The sequence below is a fragment of the Diuraphis noxia genome, unplaced genomic scaffold, assembly GCF_037042655.1.
Source record: "Diuraphis noxia isolate RWA-SAM2 unplaced genomic scaffold, SU_Dnox_SAM2 contig0003, whole genome shotgun sequence".
Classification (NCBI taxonomy): Eukaryota; Metazoa; Arthropoda; class Insecta; order Hemiptera; family Aphididae; genus Diuraphis; species Diuraphis noxia.
Window position 1 is genome coordinate 7,965,162 of NW_028301713.1, and position 22,833 is coordinate 7,987,994.

A 22,833-nucleotide genomic window follows, 5' to 3' on the forward strand; every position below is an offset into this window, starting at 1 on the left:
AGTCAAGGATATATTATATTTAAATATTGTCATATATTCTATTTTGAAACAAATATTTTATTTTTCAATTAAGACGCATTTTACATAAGGCATGGTTAATCAATTAGTGTAGTTATCATAATTCATAATACCTTATATTATCATAGATATACATATACCTGGTTTGAGGATAAATCGTTATCATTACGCGATTTCATAAAAATTTAAAACTCAAATGCTCAAAACATTTTTCCTATAATGACACTTCAAATTTTCTCTATAGCCATTTGAAGCAAAACTTATGGAAAACTTAGTGTTGAATTTTAGTTTGTTTATCCCGATTATTTAGAAAAATATTAAGAATTTTTTACTTTTGATCCCCCGATGTATCAACTAGATTCACTTTCTGATTTAACAAGGTACTGAAGTTAAAAGTCGAAGTATTTTTACTGCCCCAAAACGTAATGACAAACACAAAAAAAAAATTCATAGTTTTGACGAATTTTTGTCAATATTTGAACTTCAAATGCTAATAAAAAAAAATTGTGCCTATGTACTCTTATAATTTTTTATTCACTATAAGAATAACCTATGAGGAACTTTGTATTAAATTTTCAAGTATTTTGATAGGGTCAAAACATTTTTATCAACAACTTCAAAAAAAAATGTTCAGGCTAATTGAAAATTTCAGTCATCTATAAATATCTCAAAATATTTTGAAAATTAAATTATGTAAAGAAAATGCCAATCTAAATAACTGATAAAATTTTCAAGTATCTACGACTTATACTTTTTGAATAATTACAAATATTTAAAATCGTTTCAGGATACATCGTTATCGTTACGCTATTTCGTGAAAATTCAAAATTCAAACGCACTTAAAATTTTTCGTATGGTAATGTTTCGAGTTTTCTCTATAGCTACTTGAAGGAAAACTAATGAAAAACTTAGTGTTGTATTTTTAATCCTTAGTTATAAACGCAAAAAATTTTATGAATTTTCAACTTCAAAATTACTTGCAAATTTTCGCGTTTTCGACAGATTTCGTAAAATTTTGAACTATAAACGCTTATTAAAAAAATTGTGACTTACGATTTTTAATTTTTTTTAGCTACAATAAGAACAACTCATAAGGAACCTTGTATTAAATTTTCAAGTTTTTTTGATCGTCCAACATTTTTTTCCGGCACTTCAAAAAAAAATTCTAAAAAAAATTGAAAATTTCAGTGGACTATAAATAACTCAAAAAAAAGTTAAAATTAAACTGTATATAGATATCACTAACATAAACACTTGGTGAAAATTTCAAGTACTTACAGTGATTAGTTTTTGAATTACAACCATATAAGAAAACCGATTTGGTCGAAAACTGGTTTTGCGTAAAAATTCCCGTTTTTCTGTCATTTTTTTTTTTGTTTTTCTCGATTTTTTTGAAAACTGTTGGAAAATGTTAACTTTTGACCTCTATAATGCACCAAGGATATTCACTTTTACATCGAGAACCACCCCCAATGTTTGAAATTGAAGTATTATTTCGGCTAGTTATGCTGTACACAGACACAAAAACAAAAAACAAAAAACACACACATCATTGTAAAATCAATACATTCATCACTTCGATCAGAATCTAAAATGTGTTTTTTTTTTTAATTGTTTTTTTCTCTGTATATAAAACATGCAATATATTTTGAATCATGTTGAGCTATTTAAAGGCATATGAAATTGAAAATAATTTTAAAAAAAATTTTAAATCCACTATAATTTTTCATGAGAGTAATTTTGACAAAATTCGTAAAGTGCATTGTACTATTTGTTTTGTTGTTTCATTTTATTCGTTTTGGAAATTCAAATTAAATTTTTATGAGCATTTGAAATTTACTTGTATACAACATTTGATTTTCACTGGATTTTCATATTTTGCAATTTTCTTATTTTTGTGTAACTTTAAAACAAACGACCGCAGATACTTGAAATTTTCACTGAAATATAGGCAATTTAATACAAGGCTCCTAACATATTTTTACAATAGCAGTTGAAATATAAAAGAAATGCAGTCATATTTTTTTTTAAAGCATTTAAAGTTCAAATTTTGACTAAATACGTAAAATTTACGGCAATGTTCAAATTATCTTAGATAGAAATTCATAGAACATCAAATATTTGAAAATTAAATACAAGTCTTCTAACATATTTTACATTAGCAGGTGAAAAATAAAAGAAATGCAGTCACATTTTTTTTTATAAGCATTCAAAGTTTGAATTTTGACAACATACATAAAAATCACGAAAATTTGTATTTTACGCTAGAAATTCATAAAATTTTTCTTTTTAAATCTAAGATTTGAAAATACGTAAATTATTTAATTTTCAATAATAAAAATAAAATATATTAAATATTTGAAAATTTAATACAAGGCTCCTAACGTATATTTACAATAGCTGTTGAAATACGAGTATAAAAGAAAATATGCAGTCGCATTTTTTTTTTCATGCAATCAAAGTTGGAATTTCGACAACATACTTTAAAATTACGAAAATTCGTATTTTATTTTACGCTAGAAATTCAGTAAAAATTTAAAGGATGATAATCCGAAAATATAGGGGATGATTATCCGGAAATTATAAGGGATGAATATCTAGAAAATTTATAGTATGGTTATCCGGTAATATAGGGGATGATAATCCAGGAATTTAGAGGATGATTTTTCGGATGATATAGGGGATGATTATCTTGAAGATAATATAGGGGATTTTTTTTGGATGATATATGGGGGATGATTATCCGGAAGATATAAGGGTTGATTTATTTAAAAATTTGGTACTTAAAAAAATAAAGTTAAATTGATATTAAAAAAAAAAAATTTTAAAGGATTATTATTAAATTAATTTTAGGTTCTAACATATTTTTACATTAGCTGGTGAAAAATAAAAGAAATGCATAGTCACAATTTTTTTGTACATTAACATAGCCGATTTATAGAATCGTATAGATTCCAGGATAGATTTGGAAAAAAAAATTGTGATTACATTAATAATAAGGGCGAAGCAAGCCAGGGAGTAAAAAAAAACAACTGTGATGTTGGATATTCATATATTTGTGGATTTATTGAATTGGGTAGATGTATTAATCTAGGTAAATTAATTACAAAATATAAATCAAATTGTTTTATTATTGTAGGAAATACTAGTTTAAATTATAGTAGCGAAGTACTTCCACAACCATCAATTATACTTGAAAATATACCACAGATACCTACTCATAGCATCGGGAAAAACCTATGAGTAAAGAGGTATGGGTGGTTTCCGTCGTGGACTAAGTCGTCTCAGGACTTCCATTGGCCATTATTATGCATGTTGTAAGAGAGGACATAATAAATGAGAAATGTATGATGATGTCCAAAAAAATGTTGAATACCTACATAAAAAGTAACACAAAAGTTTCATGTGAATTCCTTATTCATACTATTTAAATAATAATCAAAATTACATATTTAAAAAAAATTAAACAGATTGTTATAAGCCAGTCGTAATTTTTTTAATTTTTTTTTTTTGATAACATTACAATCGATTGTCACTGGATTCAGAATACTCCAACTTGCATTTGGATGTTATACAAAACATAAACGAAATGGCAGGTTACCCATCGAGAATTCGACACTAGAGCCGTATACCAACAGGACAGTCACTTTTGTGCGCAGGCAGTAAACGACATGTGCAACAGTCGTGTCGTTTATTTAGGAGGGTTGCAAAACAAGCCACCTCTTCAAGGAGTACCAACCACTGACCGTCGTGGTACCAACCAAACATAAAGTATCGGTAACCGAATGAATGCAAAAACATGGTGATGCAATAAAGCAACCGGTCGACCATTTTTAAGAGTATTCTACATACACATACATACACTACATCAGGAACGATCGAAAACTTGACAAACGTACCCACATGGGAGTTCTAAAAGTTGGCCCACATTTATCCACTTGTCGCGAGTCACCAACAGCAAATCACCCGTGGACGAGATAAATATAGCCGAAAAAAATGTATAAAATATTTTAGTGCGAAGTTAACGGACTTACATCGATAGAACCGGTGTGATTGACGGCTTAGTAATGAGGTATTTTGAAGTATAAAAGTGCTTTAAAAGAGTGGTAATGGACTCCACGATGCTTCACCAACATGTGATTCATCGGGCACGAGCAAAATGGCTGATTGAAATTGATATAATATTTTACTACTAAATAAAACGGACTCACGTTTATTGGATCATTGTAGTCGGTGGCCGAGTCATGAATTTTTTTGCGGTAGAACGGCTGACTGACGTCGAATGGTCGAATAAAGGTTCCAAGATGTTTCACCATTTTTATTTTGACGTCGTACGACTTGTATGTGAATGTCTGCTGTCGAAAATGAAACACAATGTCTGTGTAGGCAGTCGTTGGAAGGCACGTCAGGTGGTTCGACGCGTTACTTAGTCGCAGGTGGTTGGGGAGGGTGTAAACCACCCTAGGCAATACCTAATACATTGCAGCCAACATAACACACAGACTGTTTATGGTGGTAACGATGGAACATGTGGCAAAACTACCGATTTGTATTTATCATAATAATTAATCATTCTTATTTTCTGTATACATGTGATATTACTTGGAATAATAAACTAATAAAATTATATAGACTCATATTGAAGAAAATTTTCAAAATATTTTGACATTTTCTTAGCTATTTAGATTTGTTCTTCATTGAATGCCGATAAAAAATTGTACAAAATATACTTTAAAAATATTATAAATAAGTTTCTCGTCATATTTTATTCTAATTTCAACTCGGCAGTTAAAAAAAAAATTAAAATTATTTATTTGTAAGTGTTTAAACTTTAAACTTTGACGAAATTCATTAAAATTTAAAATATTCATACTATTTATAGTTTTGAAATGGTATACTATTTTCGTCTTATGCTGGGTTGCGTAAAAAAATAATTAATTTAATATTTCAATAAAATATAATGAACCAGTCATCGACCACTAAAACATGCTAAAGTATTCGGAATTAAGAATATAAGCAGTATCGTGAACGCTATGTGATGCCATATTCCTGGATGGCTACAAAATGGCCGCTCCGGCAGTCATGAGTAGTCAGCATCGGGTGAACCGATTAACAGGACGGCGTATCTCACTCGGCCACTATGTGGAGATAACACTAGTTTTCGTTGTTCTGTGGCCGATTATTAAACGTTATACGAGCATACGTTCTTGGACTATCAATTTTGAAAAGTAGTAAAATTGTGTTGGCATTCCAATAATTATTGCACTTTATCAATTACTTTGACAAAAACCATTTTCTTGAATGACACTCGTATTATACTACCAGATTCAAACGCTATATGTTTGCAAATATTCCTATATGCTGCAATGACAAAATAGCTGTTTTGTATCCAACTCTAAAAATATAATTAATATATTATATTTATGTAATTATTATTTTATTAATATCATAGAAAAAAAAGCAAGCAGAATATTTTCATGTGCATTATATGATAGTATGTATTTCATAATATATTCATCAAATGATTAAATTTATTATAAGTACGCTATATAATTGATTGTTAAATTAATAAACACATTTTGAATAAGCTCCATTCAAAACGTGTTGTATTACATTAACTGAAGGACTAAGTGCAACAGTAGACTATGCTACCAGAAACTAGATCATTGTTGAATTTTACATTTCTGGTTCCGGTTTCGTCCCTTGAAAAACTATAATTTCGTCTTCGATTTCTTTATAGTTTTACCGATTTAAATATCAGGAAACCAAACATCCTGCATAAAGTTCTATTAAATTCGCTACATTTAGAAATTGACGGAGACGGAACGTCCATGTGATGGTTTGTAGAAAGGGAAAACGGTGGAGACGAAACATTAGTTCATTATGACTTTTTGAATATTCAAGGAAATGAGGTTCTCAAAGTATAAGCGAGTTATATAAGCTTTAAAAATCATTGTCGACCATAAAAAAAAAAAACAATCAAGTACATATAAAATTGTAGCCTATACATTCAGTTAACAACAATATAAATTAAAACAATTTTAAACACATTCATTAAGAACATAGGTAATTATATAGTTATTATAATAAAGCACTAATTGTGAATTTATAAGTAGATATAATTAATTTTATTTCTAGGTATTCCTAATTTTCCCACATATTACTATTATACATTGAACTGAATAGTAAATACTAGATATATCGAATTGGCCACTCACGTGAAAAACTTTATAATATTTTCATTGGTTAAATATTATTTATATTTAACACATAAAATGACGAAGTGGTTTTATAAAAATGTGTTGTTCATTTAAGCTGGCGGTATTAGTTTTCTTTTTCAATTTTCACTCGTGTACAATCTGAAAGTTCTACTTATAATAGGGATGATGCGATAAGTCGAGCCCCAACATAATATATAATATTGTATGGGAATAAAAGTGATGCAAAAAATGTTTTAATATATTATTGTGTTGTTTATATTGTCAATGGAATCAAAAAATATAATGTAATCGAACTTTACAATCGCGATAATAATAAAATATTTAGTCCCTATTGTACCTATGTTAATTATGTATAGCTGCATACGTTTATTTATATTTCGAGTGAAGGTTTATTGAAATATCAACAAATTAGTCATTAAATTCACAACATCCGTATATATAAATCTATATCCGTGTGATGAGTAGGCACTGCAATAATATGTTTAAGTATGATAATACGAAAAACACGTTCAATTGACAATCAGTAGGTGTTTAACATTAGCATACACGTTCAATACGTTCATAATTAGCAGGAAAAACACCGATAATAATTAAACAGCGCCACAGTGACGTTTAAGCAATATTTAGTTTATTCCAGTGTTTGAGACACTCAGCCTAACATGTTGAACAGTATCTATTCATAAATATGTACAATAATAATATGCACTAATGTACTATGAGAGGACAGTTAGTAATCAGACTATTCTTTAATTTAGGATAATCACTTTTTTTTTTTTATTAAGAATAAACCCTCGGCGACATCGGCCATTGGGAACAATGGAATTCCGTTATTTACATCTAAAATTTACAGTATTTAAATTTGACTAAGTGTACATTTGTTTTTTTTTTTAATTTTGTTTAGAAGTTCTGCCAATGAGATGAAGTTTAATGTGACTGCGATTGAAGAGTTGCTGTGACCGAGTGATTCTGCCAGGTGTTCCGGGAGATTTGATTTCAATCTTGAGTCGGTATATGATAGACATAATCACTTTTTTGCACACGTCTAACGACGGTAATATTATGCTATTGATAGTTCTACTATTTAACTTGTAGTTGTATCATATTATTATAGACTTGAAGGTTTTTGGTGCACCCTCAAAATATCCCTCTTTCAAAATGTCCCACGTTAAAAATGTCCCCGTTACAAATATCCTATAGACGAGTACAAAATATCTTCAATAATAATATTATCACTTAATTCATGTTAATGTTTTTTTTTGATTTTTTTAAATAATTTTATAAATTTTAATTAAATTTTTAACGTTTTTGGCAATGTATATTTCAAGTTTTATATGCAAGGTATATTATCGTACTATATTATAAAATTAACATTATTTTTTAAATTAAATATACATAAAAATATTTTTTTTAATTGCAAAATTACACACAAAATATTATTATATTATAATAAAGACTTTTTTCAATGAAAAACTACACGCAATACCATTTAAATACTTAAGTAGGTATAGTAACATTTTCATAGTTAAGAACCACTTCTTTTAATTTTCTGTCCAACTTCTAGTAAACTTTCTTTTTTTAACGTGTAGCTCACCAGATGTGTATTTTTCAATTTTTGCTTCTTGAAGGCCAACATAATTGTAATATATTTGTAAGTTCAAATATAGTGCCTGATTACGCGGCATAATATAAAGATAGCGAAAATGAGATAACTATAAATATTACTATTATATTGAATATTCTACATACATAGTTGGCCGCCTATGGTTAGCTAACATGAGATGACTTAACGTGCCAGCTAACGTGGGGCATTTTGAACGAGGGATATTTTGAGGGGGGACCAATAAGGATTTTCTTTTTGAAAATATTCTGGCCATCACTCAAATTGACAGTATATTTCAATCAAGAATCTTAATTAAATGACCGTTTAAGTGCTATACACAAATACTCAATACTCATAGTAGTTATATATAGTAAATCTTATTACTCTATAAGCCATAAAGTACTATATATTATGTACATTGAACGTTATTTTCTCCTACATACAATTATATACATTTCCGGTCACGTGTTCGAATTTCGTAATTTCCGTATCACAACGTTCCCGACATCCGTTGACGCCTGTCAAATAGTTCGACATTTTGTTTTTTCCATATTTTCGTTTCCGATCAGAGCACACGCGTGTTCCGAAGAGATGACGCGACCGGCCTTTATAGAGAGGATATTTTAGTATTGCATTTGTCGAGATGAGTATAAGCGTTCTATATACAGGATGTAACAGAAAGACTTGACAAAAAAAAAATGAGAAATTATGTCACTTAAACCTGTGACAAAAATTGTTAAGATTATATGATAACTGATAAGTAAATAATTTACGAAATATACCTACTCATATCAGCAAATTCTCAAAAATCATATTTTTTAAAAAAGTTATTACGTTCCAAATTAATTCAACCAAAAATATATTGAATTTTAAAAAAATTCTAAAAAATAAACAGCTTGGCTTAGATAAATTTTTTTACCATCAAAATTGTTCTTATAATCATATTCACAAATAGGCTATTTTGAATTTATCCAAAAAAATGTTTTATTAAATTTACATTTTTTTTATTTTCTGTACTAAAAAATTAATATAAAACAAAAATATTATATAAGTAGGGCTAGTCACTTAACGAACAAATAATAAATAAAAAATAAAAATATTTATTTGAACAAAAGTTAGTTCTATCTGATACACCTTGTATAACTGTATAGTAAAGTTCTTATATTATATTCTTATACGATGGGACTCCAATAAGTCTCCAACGGATTGACTGAAGCCACGATCAGAGGGCGATTTTTAGTAACCGACGAAAGAAGAGAGGTGCATTAGATAGCGAAGATGTAGCGGCATGCATCATAATATGAATAAATAAATACATCTTTTACCTATATATAAATATATTATGTGAATCGAATCGGATGAATAGTTCCGACGTCGACTCAGTCGAAAAAAGAAACACTTTTGGATGACTCTTCGTACCCGTCCTCTACCCACCCTCACATCACCACGATCCGTCGCCATGTCGTGGAGGAGGGAGAGAGAAAGAGAGAGAGAGTTTCCGGCCGTGCATACACACGCACAATTTAGTTCCGGGGAGCGCAATATAAATGCGAATTAAAAGTTTCTGTGTGTCTTACTTCCTTTTCTCTTCCATCTCGTATTTTTTCTTCTTTTTGTTTCGCTCTACGGTCGCCACACCGGATATGATATATTATAACAGCCGCGTATTCCGTATATACATACATATATATATATATATATATATATATATACATATTATATATACGAGAGAAAACCGAGGTCACGTGTCGCCGGCGGGCAGACAAAATGCGTGATCCGCAGCAGCGTGTTGCAGGGAGATGCGATCTCATTTCGTTTATTTATATTATTATTTTTACGTACGTACCTAAGCGTCGTAATGGACGTAATGCGAAAAGTTCCTTTACTTCGCAAAACCGTGTCCACGCGATTAATCTGTGAAGTTGAACAGAAACGCCACCTGCAGCAGCGCAAAATATAGCGATATTTTTTTTTATTTTTTTTTTTTGTAAGGTATATTTATAAGCATTTTTGCAAGCCATCATAAATATCGCGAAACTTTTCTCTCTCATTTCGGTTTGGCGCTTGAATATATATATAAATATATAAGAATATATATATAAATATATAATAATATATATTTTCTATTCTCGTGATGTTATATATATATATACATTTTTAAATATATACTTAGCTCGTGTAAGTTGAGAGTCTCCCGCATTCCCTTCACGGCCGTTTTCTGTCGTCGGATTTTAGAAATTTAATTTTCTCGCAGCTACCGAACAATAACATTCATAAACACCGATGGAGAACGTGTTTAATACAATAGACAACCTGTACTAATGTTTTCGATATCCTGTTAATGATGTAGTGCATATACAACGGCTATAACTTTGTTATTATATTATGATATTATGTGAATAGATTATATTGTAATAATGTATAAATGAAAACTAAAATACCTAAAAATAGGAACTTCGGTTTACTTTGGATCGGTGGAGTTCAAACATAATATAGCCGATGGTATTTACGATCGTTCTGCAACACTAAACATTTAAAACAACAGTACATATGTACTTACCTACTTGGATACATATCGTGCCACAAGCGTAAATATTATTTTTTGATTATGCGTCTGCGGGCCCGAACAATAATATAATGCTATGACATGAGAAATTAATCGTTGCATGTTGTCTGATTTTTATGCGGCTGCAGTAACATATTATAGAGAAGACTTAAAAACCTAAATCAACATTTATCGCATGATTATTACTATACCTATTGCATGATGGATCAATGTGATCATAATATTATGTTAACGTCCGTACGATCATCTGGTAAACCAAATCTGCCGTAACCAATCGCCGCAAAACCGTGTCCCCCTCCCCAATCAGTAGGTATTAACGAAATAAATCGCATATGACAATTGTTTTATTCACAATTCTTGCATACTACCGATTGTACGCCGATTATAAGTCTCTTTATATAAGTATACGATTATTTCGCATCTATTAATAATACGACACATTTTAATATTTAATATACATATTATTAGTGGCACGAGATTTTTAATCCTTAGTAATTAAATTCTGAATTCAATATATTATTATCAACACTATCGCTTATTACTGGTTTATGTGATAATATTATGTTATTACATATTATACACACACAATTATACGATAATGTTTACGGGTTTGGATTAAACGAGAATGATATTTTTGTTTTTTCCCCGCGGTAGCATATTATTCGACTTAAATACAATCTGCAACGCAGAACATCAGGATGTGATTTTCTTTCTCATTAATATTTACTAGATTACTATATAGGGCAAAGATTTCATTATTTTATGTTGCAATATATTTTTGTTGGAGGTGACGTACATATAAATATAATATATACACATTAAAAAATAACTTCCCGGAGACTATAAATTTTATATATTTTATGTCAATCTGATTATTATACTGAAATCGTATTTCGCATATAAACGCGCACTTAGAGGATTAAATAATGTTTTCCGACGATAAAACGTCATATTTCATAATATATCCTCGCGTTTACTCGGAAACCCAAAACTTGATACCCGAGCAGAATCGCCAAGTAGCTGTTGCATTAGATTTACAACATTTTAGTAGAAATTGCATGTCCGGTGTTGTATTCATCGTACAACAATGCATAATAAATATTATTTATAGTATATTATTTACTAATAATAGTAATAAGCGTTTGGACGTTTCCCAAAGTATTGAATGTCAAAATATTGCTTTGAGAAACATTTTTGTACGTAAAAGTCATCAGTAAATTCTTTAAAAATTTATGAATAAATCAAGTATTAAATAATTAAGTATACTCAAAAAAAAAAAACAAAAACGAGCGAGAGTGTCATTAATGGGTGGCTGCTCTCAGACGTAACATGTACTATATAATTTACTGTAAACTCTTTTTATTATTAATATTAATTGTTTTGATACCTTATATATATTCTGTTTCACATTTACTCATTGTGTCTAAGGTATAGATTGTAAATTTCTTTAAAAAAAAAAAAAATTTATGAAAATAGAAACCATTTAATTCCAATAAATTTCTAACTCTTGTAATAGATATGAAGGTCACTACAGATCTCGACGGTGGTGGCAAAATTTTTTTGACTTGAGCAGTTGGCTGTGAAATTCTGTCATGCTTCATTTTTCCGTAACCGCTTTTGATGTCTAAAAGATCAGTTCCCTACTCTCCAATGTAATAAATTATTATTACTATTAACTCTTTTGAGGAAGAAAATTAAATTGTAGACCAATTTCAATTATTAGCCACATATTATCCAAAATAATATTTGAAGCTCTTTAACATTCAGTCGTTGATAAATATACTCTTTGACGGTCAAAATGTGTCTTCAAAACTGTCACATTATAATTAATGTTACTTTCTAGGATTATATATTCAGTCTCAGTGCTTTTGTTGTCGGTGCCTAAGTTGATATATGCTACGTACAGTCTTTGCCAAGCCAATTTATTTTGTCAAATACAAATATAATCTTCTCCGTCAATTCGATCTTCGGTGACTTCAAATAATGACTCAACGGCACCAACCTGGCGTGTGACGTACGATAGACGACCAACTACATATAACACGTCTGATGGTTACCTGCCATTTCGCAGGGGCGTCCTTGTGGGGGGGGGGGGCGAAAGGGGCGATCGCCCCCCCCCCCCGTAAGGTGACTGACTTGCATAGTAATTATTAGTAAATTTTATAATTTATATTAAATTATTTGACATTTATATAATATAAAATTTCAGTAATTTCACAATATTATCTTGTTATCAAAACACGTATTCGCGATCATATAGTATCATACTAGTATCTATAAACCTTGCAACTTGTATCTGAATCCCATATTCTCATGTAAATTAATATTTATTTTTTTATTATTTCGCCCCCCCAAGGTCTGGAGACGCCCCTGCCATTTCGTAGGACATTGTAAATTTCATTCATATTTCATTCGAATTGAATTTACAGAGTGATTCTTTTAAGTGGGTACACTAATTATCCCGAAAAGTATTTACTTTTTTCAAAATATTTTTTTACATGGTTTCAAGTTGTTAAAAAACCAACGTTTTTATTAAAAAATTATATTTTTAAATATTTTTTATCCTTATAATTTTCTAAGTTTTTTACTTTTTTGTAAGACAACATAGAGTTTTAATTTCATATTCCAAAGCAGAATATTTTTCTAAGAATTTTGATTCATAAAAATCGAATTTAGGACGAGTAGTTTATGAGTTATATGTATTTAAAATTTAGACAAGCGGAGTAGTGGAAAAACATTTTTCGGGGTAACCCCGTACCATTCCACTCTGCCAATCTAAACTTTAAAATACTTATAACTCAAAAACTATTAGCCCTAAATTCGATTTTTATGAATCAAAATACTTAGAAAAATATTCTGCTTTGGAATATGAAATTTAAACTCTATGTTGTCATTCAAAAAATTAAAAAAATGATATTGAAATTAAAACTCTATGTTGTCTTACAAAAAAGTAAAAAACTTAGAAAATTCAAAATTATAAGGATAAAAAATATTTAAAAATATAATTTTTTAATAAAAACGTTGGTTTTTTAACAACTTGAAACCATGTAAAAAAATATTAAAGAAAAAATACTTTTCGAGATAATTTGTGTACCCACTTAAAATTAATAATCACCCTGTATAGTACAATGTTTATTGTACATCACATTTTCCATATTTTGCTTTTTAACCATCAACCTTCGACTAGCTATTATTACACATCCCAATTTGGACCAACGACTGAAATAATTACAGTCCGCATCAAGGTTACCTAACATAATTATATCATACTTTAATCAAATGTATATATTTTATATTAATTACATTTTTTTAAAATAATTTTAACATTTCATAAAATATATGATCATGGAATACATTTCTATTTTGTGTTTTGTCCTTGAATAATAGTTTAAACTGGATACCGTATAAAAGAAAATTGCCAATATATGTTACTTGTTCGGCTTTTCTCTATAAGGTCTTGACAGTTAACTTATTGACTTGACTTAAACGAGTTAAAAGTTACAATATGTTACCAATGGTCTATTTTGATACGCATCAAATCTATTCACAACTCCACAATCACAACGTCCATAACGATCAATGACCATCGTAATAATAAATTTAAAAAAAACATATTGTACAGTGTAATTTAAAAATCTATTTTTAAAACACTAAAATCCGGCCAATGACCTATAAAGTAGAAGCCCTGTGATAATAATAACAAAAAAAAGCATTGTGTGGTATCATTTAACCAACCTCCGAATTTCCTTCCAACCAAGCATGTATAATATTATAAGCAGTTCAGCAGTTGGATATGAGAAGTACACACATTTAAGTAGAGAATAACTCCACATAAGATTTTGAACCACATCAAATAACACTGCCGACTCTTATCGACATTATGTGGCAGGGTATTGTGACGAAACAAAACTAAAATAACACACATAAGCAGCATAAAATCATCTCACGGCAATCACAACCCACCCGCCCTTCTGCCAACAATATTTATAATAAACACAAATACTATTAGCGTTACTATTACTATTTTCCTACCGTAATTAATACGTATTAACTAATTTTGCTTATATATTAAGCACCCATCCACCTATTGGTGATAATCAAATTATTCTTCTCGTCACGTAAAAAAATGAATTAAAAAATCACAACTGATTTTGAAGATAAAGATTTTTTTTTAAATTTAACTAAGGAGAAAATACTAAAAAATTAAAACCCTAATTTCTTGTCAGAAGGCACTGCTGGGAGCCTTCCTTTTCTGTGATTAATGTATTATATTGTTATTTTGTCACGAACACTTTTGAATAAATAAAAACAAAGTATTTTTATAATAATAAAATTAAACTAGGTTTAGCAAATATTTTCATTAGGTATGACAGAAACTATATAAATTCAATAATTCATAACAATTGTAACAAAATATAATAGATAAATTAAATAAAAATTATAAGCATTGAAAAAATATTAAATAACAATATTTAGGTGAATAACACAAAAAAGCCTATTAGCAAATTTTTGTGACTATAGTAAATGCTAAAATAAATAACTAGTGAATATACTATCAACTCTTTGGTATTCTTTTTTAGGTTGCAGCATAAATAAATCGACTTTCTAGAAAACTGACTTTAATGACAAATTCCGGTTTTCTTCCATTTATTTTTGTTTTTAACAAAATATTTTTGTCGGGTATTATTTAGTAAATTATTATGAATTTTCACGTACATTAATAATAGACTAAGAACTAATGATCTAGATAAAATTTGCTGACAAGAAAATACACTATTTTTATTCACATTCTATACGCACTTATCTTTTAATAACTCTCCAACCGTATATTATAAGTTTATAACCAATGAACATTGTGATGACAAAACTCAGTGGCATACATAATGATTGTAAAGGCCAAACACGATGATATTTTATTCAGATAAAATAAATCATACCTAACATCATAGTAAATAATGATACACATTAAAATAGTTAGAATCAATGTTATTCATTTTTTATATTATACATTTCCATAAGAACAAATTAGGTAACACAGATCTGTAATTTATAACTAGTATGGAATTGTATATCGTATTAGTGTTGGTGAAAAACTTAACTGAAACGCGTCATAATGCATTTGTTTTTAATTAATTTACTAACAGTGTTATTGTTCCAATCGACTTCAATATCGTGTATTGGATCGAGAAATTTTAATATTTTCTCTTCATTACCATTCGTAAGTGATTATTTATAATGTCTAATAACCCATCAGTGAATTTCGAAATACGCACAATTGGTATTTTTTTTAAAGTTTTTTAAAAATAGTAATTTTCATCTGTGTTGACATTAACTATTGTCATTCAAATGTTAAGCAAATGGATTTAATAAATAAAAATATGAATGATTGCATTTTGTATGCATAAATATTTCAAGATGTAGTTATATTTCGTAAACAAAATATAGTTTATCAAAGTTTGAGTATTGAGTTAGACCAGTGTTTCCCAACCGGTGGTCCGCGGTACCTTTCTTAGTTTTCTATTAAAAATTATTTTGTTCCTGCCGACGACCGATAAGTATTTTCCACTTTTATAAGTGTGTAGGTATCAGAGTAATAAACTATACTATTATCTATACTTATTAATAAATTTTGTGTATTCATCTAAATGAGCAAAAAAAAAAGGTCTTCCTAGTTTGAGTAAAATTGAGGTGGTCCGCGACCTATAAAATATTGTCGAAGTGGTCCGTGGTGGTAAAAAGGTTGGGAAACACTGAGTTAGACAAAAAGTAAAACACACTATTTTCAATCCATGGTACTTTTAGCTAAGATGATTGTAAAAGTACTATTATAATAAAAATCTTTACAAAAAGATCTACTTCCAATAATTAAACAATTGTCTAGTAAATTAACATGTTTCAACTCAATTAATATCGAATAAATCTAAAATAATTTGAATAAAAAATAAAAATTATAGGTATTAGGTAATAATATATTATTATTATAGTATCTATTTATTTCATTAGGGAGTAATAATAATATTTTACTAAAATGTGTTGCAATATTAGTGGCATAAATAGAGGTTCGACCTCTCCTTTCCATAGAAGAAAAAAAGGGGTAATTTGTGGTTACTTTTGGGGGCGGTTCCATTTTCCTCCAAAAACGAGATACCGCTTTCCTCCAGTGACCATTTTCCTCCACATTATTTTCGACTAAATTTATGTTTATTTTCCCCCAATATTTTAGCAAATATTTTTGTTGAAGTATTACGTTCCGTTTTATAAAGATAGAGTAAAGCTAGGATCACATTTTGTGCTTACCGGTTAGTGTTTATACGTACACTCTGGTATCGGCTACCTATGTCAGCTATCGATTAAGCCTAATAAAGATACGTACATACTCCATATGGGCATATACTTATATATTGTTATATTGTGTATCAGTTGTCACTTCTCATTATGATTACACACATTGAGTGAGACAGACACACCACGAATATATACGATATACTCGCTATATCTACGTCTTATATATATATATAATATATATTATATATATATATAAGACTATATTTTTAGTACCTAGCGAACTATAGTAACGAACTGTCCGTCGACTAGTCACTAGTTTCTATTGTGTCGAATGTCTTTATAGTTCTTGTGTTTCATATTACATATATTTTAATTTACATTATTTATTGGAGGAAAATGGTCAGTGGAGGAAAACGTATCTCGTTTTTGGAGGAAAATGAATTCGGTCTTGGTTGTGTCGTTACCATTCGACGACGACGACAGCGATTACGATGTCAACTAAATATTGCACAATATAGAAAACAATAATAAATTAAAATAATTCTAATATATATTAGCACGCTGTCTGTTATATTAGGCAGTATGCATTTATTAATAGGTTTATCATAAACTTAAATACTTTTATAGTGTAAGTAGAGTGTATGACAAAAAAAGGGGGCTATGATATTCGAGAAAAATAAATAATCAATAAAACATATTTATGATTTCAAAAGTATTAGCTAATAATAAACAATAATGTCTATTCATGTATTTTACCTATATAATACGGGGCTTACCCAATTCAAATGCAAATACAACTAAGAGAAAACAAATACATCATGTTGCAACAATATATATATATGTAAACACTATAAAAAAATCTTAAAACAAGAATATAACTATAAATAATGAAAAATAATACAACTATACATCGTGGAAATATAATCTAAAACTAAAAAGGCGGGTAAGTGGGAATCGCTCTGCTGTACATTGGGGGTGGGGTGGACCTCTGACTAGGGTTGGTTAAATTTGAATGCAATTATAGGTATCATTGTATACGAAAAACGATTCTGGACGGAGACGGTTTATCTGTCTAGGATAAACTATAGATTATTAAAAAATTTCAAATCTTAGATTTCAAAAGAAAATTTTTAACTTAAAATAATTTGCGAATTTTCGTGATTTTTACGTATGTTGTCAAAATTAAAATTTAAATGCTTGTAGAAAATAATGTGACTATATATTTCTTTTATAATTCAAATGCTATTGTAAAACTATTTTAGGAGCCTTGTATTAAATTTTCAAATCTTAGGTATAAAAGGAAAAATTTTTATGAATTTTTAGGATAAAATAATTTAGGAATTTTTGTGATTTTTACGTATGTTGTCAAAATTAAAATTTGAATACATGTAAAAAAAAAATTGTGGCTATACATTTATTTTATTTTTCAACTGCTATTGTAAAAATATATTATGAGCCTTGTATTAAATTCTCAAATCTTAGAATTAAAAAGAAAAACTTTTATGAATTTCGATCTAAGATAATTTGAAAATTGCCGTAATTTTTACGTATTATTCAATATTTGAACTTCAAATACTAATAAAAAAAAATTGTGCCTATGTATTCTTATAATTTTTTAATCACTATAATAATAATTTATGAGGAACTTTGTATTAAATTTTCAAGTATTTTGATAGGGCCAAAAAAATTGAAAATTTCAGTTGTCTATTAATATCTCAAAAAAAGTCAAAATATTTTGAAAATTAAATCATGTAAAGAAATGCCAATCCTAATAACTGGTAAAATTTTCAAGTATCTAGGACTTATACTTTTTGAATAATAACAAATATTTAATAACGTTTGAGGATAAATCGTTATCGTTCCGCTATTTCGTAAAAATTCAAAATTCAAACGCACTTAAAATTTTTCGTATGGTAATGTTTCGAGTTTTCTCTATAGCTACTTGAAGGAAAACTAATGGAAAACTTAGTGTTGTATTTTTAATCCTTAGTTATAAACACAAAAAATTTTATGATTTTTCAACTTCAAAATTACTTGCAAATTTTCGCGTTTTCGACAGATTTCGTAAAAATTTGAAATATAAATGTTTATAAAAAAAAATTGTTGCTAACGATTTTTAATTTTTTTTAGCTACAATAAAAACAACTCATAAGGAACCTTGTATTAAATTTTTAAGTATTATTGGTTGTCCAACATTTTTTTACCGGCACTTCAAAAAAAAATTCTAAAAAAAATTGAAAATTTCAGTGGACTATAAATAACTCAAAAAAAAGTTAAAATTAAACTGTATATAGATATCACTAACATAAACACTTGGTGAAAATTTCAAGTATTTACAGAGATTAGTTTTTGAATTACAACCATATAAGAAAACCGATTTGGTCGAAAACTGGTTTTGCGTAAAAATTCCCGTTTTTCTTTCATTTTTTTTTTGTTTTTCTCGATTTTTTTGAAAACTGTTGGAAAATGTTAACTTTTGACCTCTATAATGCACCAAGGATTTTCACTTTTACATCGAGAACCACCCCCAATGTTTGAAATTGAAGTATTATTTCGGCTAGTTATGTTGTACACAGACACAAAAACAAAACAAAAAACACACACATCATTGTAAAATCAATACATTCATCACTTCGATCAGAATCTAAAAGGTGGCCCCTCATTGGACAATTTTATTATTCGAGGACAGTTTGACATAGTGAAACAAAAAGGCTCGTGTAGGATTTAAAGACAGGACAGGTGAATTGACAGTCTGTAGCAAGTCAGGATTACTAGAACGTCCAAAACTTACATCAATTAATTTACGCAGAAAAATCGAATACGCTTGATCTATTTACTAGAGAAGACTGTAGACAGGTTGATTATTAAAGATGCCAAAAATAATTAATGTTTGTACATTTTGTTCGTATCACATTGTTACATTAAGTCATTAACAATGATTGTATACCTATTATACTATAAAGTATAATAGGTATACAATCTATATAATTGTTTATAGACTTATAGTATATCTATTATAGGTAATGCTTATTGGTCGTTACGGACCGATTTATCTCAAAAAGTAACATTATTTGTAAGTATGTAACGCCCTACTTTCAATTGAAAAATGTAACATTAAATAATAAAAGTAATGTTGGGTAACTCGCATTCAATTTCAATTTCAATAATTTTAATGTAATGAGTAGGTAACGTAATTTTACTACTTTTCAAAAATTATTTACCCAACACTGCTTCATACCTGTTTAATACATTCGAAAATTTCTGTTTAGGGTCCATTCAAAATAATTTTCAAGGACATTCAGATCTGCAATGCTTCAAAAGAATATAAAATACAAAATAATTTTTACCTGGGCCAAAATCCCAAATCCAATGTGACAGAAATCAAAGGAAACATTACGGTTACCATACCATTTGATGACTCACTTTTTGTAAGTATACCTAATGGCTAATGTAGGTTTAAATACTTACATAAAAGTTCGCAATTTTAAATACGAAATTATTAACAAAAAAAAAAAAACAAAGATCCCTTCATAATTAAAACTTAAATGTAATAGCCCGTTTTCCAGATCTTTATTTAACTATCATTTCTTGCCACAATAATTGTAATATATTAGTTAATTTGTTTAACAGTATAAATATAAATTGAGTTACAACGATATTTTTTCCAGTTAGAAGGAAATTTTGCTCGCAGAAGTGCAGACGGGATTTGGAAAGAAAATACGTTTATTCACAAGATGCCAAAAGCTTGCTCGACATTAAGGTATTTAATGGGAGAAGAGTGGTCTAGAATGATGTACGACTTAGGAATACAGAATGCCACGTGCCCTGTTCCTCCGGTATAATATCACAATATACTATATTTACAAAATAATATCTGCTGTAGAGTATATTTTTAACACATTACTATACATACAAATTTATAAAAATTTAACTTAATCAATACATCGTTTTTTTTTTAAACATAATTTTACGTTAGCATAAAGTACGCCGGTTTTATTTGATATAGTACGGTACAGTGCAAAATATTATTATTGATAATAATTTGCTGTACACAATTAAAATCGATAACCAATTTCATAATATTGTTACGTAATGAATAGTTTTATTAAAAAATTGTTTTATACTTTTAGGGCGTTTATATTTTTCCGGGCCTGGATACATCGATCTTTAATAAGAACACCAATTTTCCTAAAACATTTATTTACGGAACGTACAAACTTCGATATTTTTATTCGCGTAAAAATGAAGTATACGGCTGCAACATTTATGTAGTAGAAATTAAGCCTCTTTAACATAACTAAATTTTACAATATTGTTCACTTATTGTCCTGTGATAGGATATAATATTTACCAATAGATAATAAGTACATTAATCAAGTGGCAGTGAGTACTTTTATTAGAGAGCCTTGGAATATATACTATAAATATGAATATATGTGTACGCATACGTAGTAGTGTTTTTTTTTTTTTTTTTTAAATCAATAATATACGGAAAAATGTGTTTAATTTGTTCTGAATAAAAAATGTTCATATTATTTAAATGTGAAATATTTTGGGATTAAACTTTTTTGTATTTTGTAATTTTTTCATTCTTCAAAATGAGATGGCCTATAAAGTAGAAGCCATGTGATAATAATAAATTAATAACAACAAAAAAGCATTATTAGCACACATTTAAGTAGAGAATAACTCCACATAAGATTTTGAAACACGTCAAACAACACTGCCGACTCTTATCAACATTTATGTGACAGGGTATTGTGACGAAACAAAACTAAAATAACACACATAAGCAGCATAAAATCAACTCACGGCAATCACAACCCACCCACCCGCCCTTCTGCCAACAATTTATAATAAATCCAAGTACTATTAGTGTTACTATTACTTTTCCCCTACCGTTATTATTACGTATTAACTAATTTTTGCTTATATATTAAGCACCCATCCACCTATATAGGTGATAGTCAAATTATTCTCCTCATCCCGTAAAAAAAATGAATTAAAAAATCACTATTGATTTTTTAAGATAAAGATTTATTATTCTATACAGTTTAAGTAACCGTACGAACACTTTTGAATAAATAAAAACAAAGTATTTTTATAATAATAAAATTAAACTAGGTTTAGCAAATATTTCATTAGGTGTATGACAGAAGTCAGAATCTATATAAATTCAATAATTCATAATAATTGTAACAAAACATAATAGATAAATTGAATAAAAATATAAATAAAAAGGCGGGTAACTCCTGGATGTCGCTCTGCTGTACAGTAGGTTACAAGTGGATTACTGTAATATGGATGGAATTAAATTTGAATCCAATGATATTATATCAATGTATACGAAAAACGATTCGGAGCGAAGAAGGTTTATCTGTCTAGAATATATTATAAATTATTAAAAAATTTCAAATCTTAGATTTAAAAAGAAAAATGTTATGAATTTCTAGTTTAAAATCATTTGCGAATTTTCGTGATTTTTACATATTTAATCAAAATTTGAACTTTAAATGCTTATAAAAAAAAATTTGTGATTATATATTTCTTTTATTTTTCAACTGCTGCTGTAAAAATATGTTAGGAGCCTTGTATTTAATTTTCAAATCTTAGATCTAAAAAGAAAAACTTTTATGAATTTCTAGCATAAAATAATTTACGAATTTTCGTGATCTTTACATAATATGTTGTCAAAATTCAAAATTTGAATGCTTATAAAAAAAAAAATTGTGACTTTGTATTTCTTTTATTTTTCAACTGCAATTGTAACAATATGTTATGAGCCTTGTATTAAATTTTCAAAATATTAGAATTGAAAAGAAAAACTTTTATGAATTTATATCTAAGATAATTTGAACATTGCCGTAATTTTTACGTATTTAGTGAAAATTTGAACTTTAAATGCTTATAAAAAAAAATGGTGCCTATGTATTTTTAATACTTTTTAACTGTTATTGTTACAATGTGTTAGAAGCCTTGTATTAAATTTTCAAGCTTTTCTACCGAACACATACATTTTTATCGATATTTATAGAAAAAAAAACTGAAAAATTGAACAATTAAAATGTCAGTAAACAGCTCAAAACAAATCTAAATATTTATAAAATTTCATAAAATATAGAAAATGCCTATATAAACATTCA

General features: G+C 28.3%; 1 protein-coding gene and 1 long non-coding RNA gene across 3 annotated transcripts; one reads left to right on the forward strand and one right to left on the reverse strand.

The window, feature by feature from the left end:
- Positions 1-3,058: 3,058 nt before the first annotated feature.
- LOC149056654 (uncharacterized) lies at positions 3,059-4,421 on the reverse strand. The gene is made up of 2 exons (XR_016191108.1): positions 4,230-4,421; positions 3,059-3,394 (listed from the first exon to the last, which is right to left on the reverse strand). It is a non-coding gene; the product is annotated as an uncharacterized LOC149056654 (long non-coding RNA).
- Positions 4,422-15,435: 11,014 nt separating this feature from the next.
- LOC107165777 (uncharacterized) lies at positions 15,436-21,178 on the forward strand. Of its 2 annotated transcripts, none has more exons than XM_089224553.1 (4): positions 15,436-15,623; positions 19,960-20,118; positions 20,359-20,450; positions 20,821-21,178. In XM_089224553.1, exons 1-4 carry the CDS (start codon positions 15,519-15,521, stop codon positions 20,960-20,962), a joined length of 498 nt encoding a protein of 165 aa, XP_089080679.1. In that variant the 5' UTR covers positions 15,436-15,518; the 3' UTR covers positions 20,963-21,178. The 2 variants fall into 2 exon arrangements, with proteins under 2 accessions (XP_089080679.1, XP_015369654.1); XM_015514168.2 differs by having other exon boundaries at positions 15,437-15,623; positions 20,359-20,526.
- The last annotated feature ends 1,655 nt before the right edge of the window (positions 21,179-22,833 follow it).